This window comes from Lepisosteus platostomus, chromosome 6 (assembly GCF_059453375.1).
Source record: "Lepisosteus platostomus isolate fLepPlt1 chromosome 6, fLepPlt1.hap1, whole genome shotgun sequence".
NCBI lineage: Eukaryota > Metazoa > Chordata > Actinopteri > Semionotiformes > Lepisosteidae > Lepisosteus > Lepisosteus platostomus.
In genome coordinates, this window is record NC_142616.1 from 16,893,884 (window position 1) to 16,900,585 (window position 6,702).

Genomic DNA, 6,702 nt, shown 5'->3' on the forward strand with positions numbered 1-6,702 from the left:
CAGTGGGTACAATGTGAATCCCTATGTAAATTATTTCAGGAAAGTGGTTTGTGATCTTGGATGAAACATATTATGTCTTTATTATTGGTTTTCTGGAAATTTCAACACTTATTTTAAATAAATATATTCGAGGATCTTTGTTCTCTCAGCAGAACTTTCAGATTTTTTCCAGTAATTCAGATATTGTCCAGTAATGTGATTCTAGAACAACAGCTAACAAGTTGAATAATTGGTTAAGTTTGAACAAGCAATGGACAAATTCTACTCAAAAGCCAATTGCAAACAACCACGTTAAAATGTACTGAAATTCAACAGATTCCACAGGTTTTATATTAATTTTCAGCTGCGTTGGAAATATTTAAATACCTTATATCTGCGCTTTCTATTTTTTACATAAGAAATATCTCCATCAGTTCATTTAACAGCAACAATCAACTATACTAGATTTTTAGACAGTTTCTGAGCTGAGTAGTAAGTGATTTTTAATTTTATACTGTGAATATAAATCTGAGAATCTGGAAGGACAGTATCAACTGTAGTCATATCAAAGTCAACTTTAATGTTTACTCAATGTTTTGAATAGTTTTTTTAACCTTTGGTATCTAATATGTCTTTTTGAGGCTTGTGAATGCAATCGATCCCTATAATCAGAATCAGAATCAGAAATCAAAACAGAGAGTGAAGCTCTGTCACAACAACAAACTCAGCAACGTTGGAAAGGCTCCAACATTGTGCACCCTTGTAGTACTTTACTGAAATGTTATCATTGCTATTTTTATATGATTAAAAATAATTTGGCATGTTTGCTTTTTAATTATAAATAATAGAAAGGAGGACAGCATGGTGGCACAGTGGCTCCCACTGCAGGGGCCCTGTGTTACTGTTTGCCTGGAGTTTTATGTTCTTCCAGTGTCCATGTGGGTTTCCTCCCACAATCCACTAACTTACCAGCTAGTTGGCTTCTGGGAAAATTGGCCCTGGTGTTGTGTGTTTGTGTGTATGTGTGTGCGAGGGACTGGTGTCCTGTCCAGGGTATATCCTGCCTTGCGCTAATTGCTTGCCAGGATAGGATCCCCAATGACACTGAATTGGAGAAAGTGCTTGAAAATGGATGGACGAAGGGATGGAAGTTCAGAAAGCTCAGAAAGAGGCATTATTATTATTATTATTATTATTATTATTATTATTATTATTATTATTATTATTATTATTTTAAGGGAAAATGTGTATTGTAATAAAAACAAAAAAGGATGTAGTATGGATGTACTTTATACAAACGTTATACATCAAATGTAATCAAAATCATTTCCCCTGATGGAATGAAATTGATAAATAATTGAAATGACACCACATGTGATTTTATATACAACCATATCTCATAAACATGTGATTTACAGGCTCTTTAATTCTTCCTCGATTGATCCATTACTAGTACATTAGTTCCTATTTATTTGTATTTTATTGTTTTCAGAATTTATTCTTACATACAGTATAACGTTTTCATATTCAAAAACGATTTTTTAAATAAATTAAGGGTATTTTGGTTCATCCAAATTATGTAAATCTATAGGCTCTGGCATTCCTGTATTAGATAAAGTGGTTATAAAATAGATTAAAGGATGGATAAATGAAAGCATGGACTGTTTAAAACCTCCACTGAGGTGATTCAGGTATTCAGGTCGTATATTATGGTGAAAGGTTCATCCTGGAGTGAGACTCAGAGGGACAATGGTACATTGAACGAGAATATGCTCACAGCACTGTGTTTTATAAACCAGGAAACAGGAGGTCAGATAAGTAAACATTATGAAATTTAGTGGTGTAATGTGCTTATTCATTCTGTGTACAAAATTAACCAAACATTTGCTAAAAAAAAAAACCGAACAATGGTGGTGGAGTTCCACCTTATATTCATACAACAGTAACAAATAACGACAGTATATTATGTAGCAATGCAGTTCAAAGTCTATTTAAATAGCATATCCTTTTAAACACACAGTACACTAGAAACTGAAAATGGGAGTGCAGTTTAACTTCAGCCTGCCTTCCTCAAGGCTGTTAGTCACAGATCAAAGAGGGCTCAGCTGGACTGTATATTTTAGCAGGTGGTCACATGTGTAGAGAAGGCAGAAGCTGCAGAAGTAATGTTTTCAGTAACAGGTGGTTTAATACTGGAGAGTTCAAGTAGGTTTTTGAGGATTCAAATAGGTACAGTAACTGCCCTGTTATTATTATGATGTGTGCCCAAAAGGGAACTGAAGATGGCCCAGTTTATTTTATTGCACAACAGTCAATGTTATGCAGTTTATTTTAATTCTTAACCTGCACACTTACAATCTAAGCTTGTAACACACATTCAGAAAGAAGGTTAGATCTAAATCTCCCCTACTTCTGTCACTTACTTCTGCTCTCCTACTGTATACAGTATATTGTGATAGAGTCGGATTCAACAGGGTGCTGCCTGAGCAGAGCGTTTCTTATTCCTGCGCGGTGTGAAAAAAAGAAGAAAGAAAACACAACGTTTCGGCCGTGGAGCCTTCTTCAGGTGTCTGAAGAAGGCTCCACGGCCGAAACGTCGTGTTTCCTTTCTTCTCTTTTCAGCATGGAATAAAGCTATTACTTGTTCCTTTGCAGCCTACGCATGCTGACGCAGCTCCCCATCTGAACCACAATATACATATATATCTCACTTTCTGGATTTCCTTTTGCTCATTTTTTCCCCACCACCCCATCTTACATTCTTGTATATTATATTATCATATATATATATATCAAATCTTATATTGTTAATTATTCAAAGAAAAAATTCAAAAAAAGAAACATTTGTCTCATAAACACACAATTGTGTCACAATTTTTCTTTGAATAATTTTACCTCACTGAAAGGTTAGATTTCTCTCATATTTTCAGTGTAAGATCAAGCTGCTAAACAACAAAGACATTTTTTCATAGTCTTTTTTGCTCATCTTTACCGAGGGTGCCAATAATTCTGGAGGGCACTGTATATTCTTTCTCACCGCCCTGTCTACACCCCTGCAGCAGCAGCTCCCTGGTTTCAGTCAGCCCAGTTCTCTACTTAGACAATTTTTAATGTCAGCGCTGGATTTTGGGGCCCAACTCAGATTTTGGACTTTTTTTTTACGGAAACTCCCCGAGGCCTGGATGGGGCGGTGCACCTCGAGTAAACTGTATCACAAAACTGAGTCGGTTGGGTCAAAAGTCGCAACCAAACATTATAGAATCTAATACTTTTGCAAGAGCTTTTACTTAGTTTTGTAATGAACAGTAAATTAAATGATTTAATGTTGCCTCAAACAGTATTTAATTGTTGACAGTTTTTTTCATTTGCAAATTATGTTATATACATTTCTGGTGGTCAGGTTAACCTCAAACTGAAACGTTTTTTACTCTGAACATTCAGCACTTTTATGCTTGTTTTGGGATTTGAAATTAATTGCTAATACCCTGTTGGTTTTTGTGCAGATCCTGCAGGAAAGCGCTGTTTCCTTTACAGAGAACATACTGTATCTAAGTCAGACCTCGTGACTTCTGGATAACACGCTCACTTACAGTAAGTCTATTTATCTCATTTCCTGGAAAGAGAAACCTTAAAGAGTGAGAACTAATACAATGAAGGCATTGCAGGGTGTAAGACTTATACATTAATTGAATCACGCACCTTTTACGTATAAAACTTATACTGCACCTGGAGCAAAGAAATGTATTCTTTTTAAATGTATTCTCAAATGTTTGCGAAATTTCCTACTAATGTCCATGTCCCTTTTGCAGGTAATCTACTTCCTTCTACATTGAAGATATGCATGAGCAAGGTAGTAACACGTGATGATATGATGGCTAACTTCACAAGCATTGGTAAAATCAAAATGTCTTGGAGTCACAACATGTGCTGTATATCTCGTCTGCACTTCCTGATAAGAGCAAAGCGAAACCAAAAAAAAAGCCAGGTCACCACAGCTCGCAGCCAGAAACACAGCTAGCTCAGAACACAACAACAACAGCTGCGACATGGGAAAGACTTACCAAGTCATAGTGGTTGGGATCAAAGGAGAAAAAAAGGCCATCGATGTGGGGCATTCAGAAGAAGAAATGAATAATCTCAGCATTCTGGAGTTCAAGAAGAGAATATTTGAAAAGATTCCTGGGAATTCAGGTAAAGAACATACTATTTCCTATTGGTTCACAAAACCCTGTTTCAGTTACTCAAGACTACTGACCAGAGACTATGAAGAGGTATAGGAAGGATTCAATCTGAAGAGAGAGCATGTATTATTACAAAATTACTTCTTAGTCAGATAATTTTGATATAATTATTTGCTAGGTGATGAATAGCAATTTGTCAGTGTTTCTGGTTCCAAAGCACTGTATTTTGTACTACACATTTAAATTGGTCTTCATTAGACCTTTTGCATTATAACACATTTCTGTCTTGTTGTTAAAGTGGACATGTATCTGCTTTGGTGTGATTTCAAATATTATTATTCATAAAAATTTCATGATGGGTTTTTTAATGTCCATTTTCAGCGCTACATGAAATCAGCTTATTTTGCTTTCTAGTCACAGGCTCGAGCTCTGTGAAAACCCACTAGTAACATATACTGTAGACTATGCTGAACAGCTATTAATGTTTGGCTAGAGTTTTTCACTAATTCATGTATTCCAAGCTATATTCAAACAATCTGGAGCTTATTATGAATACTTCCCTCACCTGCATACAACGGAATGTACAACTAGATTGGAATCATATAAGGCAATGCACACACTCCCCACACACAAAGCACCCAAAGTCTAAAGATCCCATAGAAATATATAGCTCCAATGGCCCTGCTGTATTTATGCTAATCTGATCTATTACAACAAGACTGGGGACTTTGATGCACATAAACGTCCAACCATAAATCAGCACATTCTGAATATCACTTACCCTCCCCAGTTTCTAATTTTATTTGACATAACACATTGAGGACAGAACGGCAGCTCAGTGGTTAACATGGCTAAAAACCTAAAGGTTCTCCAATTTAAACAGTACAGGGTCTCGGGGGGAGCTGGAGCTGGAGCCCTGCCAGAAACAGGCACAAGGCTGAATATACCCTGCATAGGATGCTAGTCCATTTCAGGGCAGACACACAGACACGAACACAAGCACCCAGAAGCCAGTTAACCTACCCATACAGTACGTCTTTGGATTTCTGGAGGAAACCAGAGCACACAGAGAAAACTCCCATGAACAAAGGAAGCACATACAAACTCCCCACAGATAGCATCCCAGGAACTGGACCTCTGCACCCACCACTGTGCGGTGCCAAGAAAGTTTCAGTGTTGATGGAGTCCATGTATCCCATCTCTTAGAAATGACCCTGGAATCAAGCATCTTCACCTGAGAATGGTGACGGCGGTGATGCAACTCATTTGGTGCAGCATTGGTTAACTTGCCCTGTCTTGTTTCCTAGGCAATCCTGATGAGCTGCGGTTGATATACACTGATAAGAACCTGGAGGACTCTGGCAAGTTTTCAGATTACCAGATCAAGGACAGGTCTCATATCTTTGTGGTACTGAAATTGCCGGGTGGAAGGAGAAGCAGAAGAGCGTGAATGAAGCTGGAATTTGACTTTTCGTTTTTTTTCTTCATTAGTATGCAGGGATAATGATGATCTTCAGTCCATGACCTCCAGCTTAGGCCAGATTGAATTGTCTTATCTGTTTTGCAGGTTTGTGGGTGGTGATGATTTGCAAAATGATCTCCATGTTCTTGTGATACAAAAATTGCCATTTTTTTTCCTTCCATGTGTAGTGCATGCTGAAGGTTGCAAGGCACCAAACATTGAGATCTTCTCTGTTCATACAGTGTTGTAGCTGAATCTCATTATCTCCATATGCCACAGGCCCTGGGATAAAAAAAACAAAACTGTGATGCTTGTGAAACCCATTGAGTCAGCAGCCTTCTACCCCAGTCACAAAAACCTCAATTCAAAGTGTTTCTTCCATCTCATGATAATGTTGCTTAATTAAACAGTTATGCAGCCTCAATACTTTAAACCCTGTTACCTTTATTGGAATATGAAGCCTGAACATACAGTGGCTTCAGCGTTGGCACTACCTGCCTTAGGAAAATAATAACCACAAAATATACAAATCGTACCACTTAACCACGTGTTTGTTTAATGTTTGATTTTGTTTTACTTGGCTTTAGCAGTAAAGGCATAGGTTTAAATTGTTAGCAACTTTAATATGTTAACATGGGATATCTGTACTGTAATATACTTTGATTTGTTTAATCAGTTCAACAGTAAAATGAATGTAGACGTTAAATAACTTAGAGCAGTAGGTTCATCAACATACTCATACTTGTCACCTGTGTCAATGTCTGCTGTTGTTAGAGCTAATGTATTGGGAAATAATGATTACCTTCTATACCGATTTCCCATATTCAAGGTGGAATATCTATAAAGATGAAGAACTGTGTTGGCTAGGACATATTCTTTGTTTGTTTTCTGTGAGCATGCTTTATCTTCTCTTTGAACACAATTAAAGTCAATTTTGCTATTGTCATATTGACACACCAGTACATCTTTATACTTTGTGTTAATTTGTCTCTGGAAACACTGGGGGAAAAGTCATGCAGGAGACGGGTATGGAGACAGGGGGCGTGTCCTTGGTGTGCAGGTGTCCAGGGGGAGTGAGTC

The 6,702-nt window shown here is 37.3% G+C and overlaps 1 protein-coding gene across 1 annotated transcript; it reads left to right on the forward strand.

Moving 5' to 3' along the window:
- The first annotated feature begins 3,827 nt into the window (after window positions 1-3,827).
- On the forward strand, window positions 3,828-6,568 carry LOC148661118 (uncharacterized). Its single transcript, XM_088634417.1, has 2 exons — window positions 3,828-4,170; window positions 5,468-6,568. Exons 1-2 carry the CDS (start codon window positions 4,026-4,028, stop codon window positions 5,608-5,610), a joined length of 288 nt encoding a protein of 95 aa, XP_088490543.1. The 5' UTR covers window positions 3,828-4,025; the 3' UTR covers window positions 5,611-6,568.
- The last annotated feature ends 134 nt before the right edge of the window (window positions 6,569-6,702 follow it).

Excerpts from the sequence above, each read along its gene's own strand:
- LOC148661118 (XM_088634417.1), top strand. The coding sequence starts at position 4,026 with ATGGGAAAGACTTACCAAGTCATAGTGGTTGGGATCAAAGGAGAAAAA. Across the intron at positions 4,171-5,467 it reads AAAGATTCCTGGGAATTCAG|GCAATCCTGATGAGCTGCGG; the intron begins GTAAAGAACATA and ends CTTGTTTCCTAG.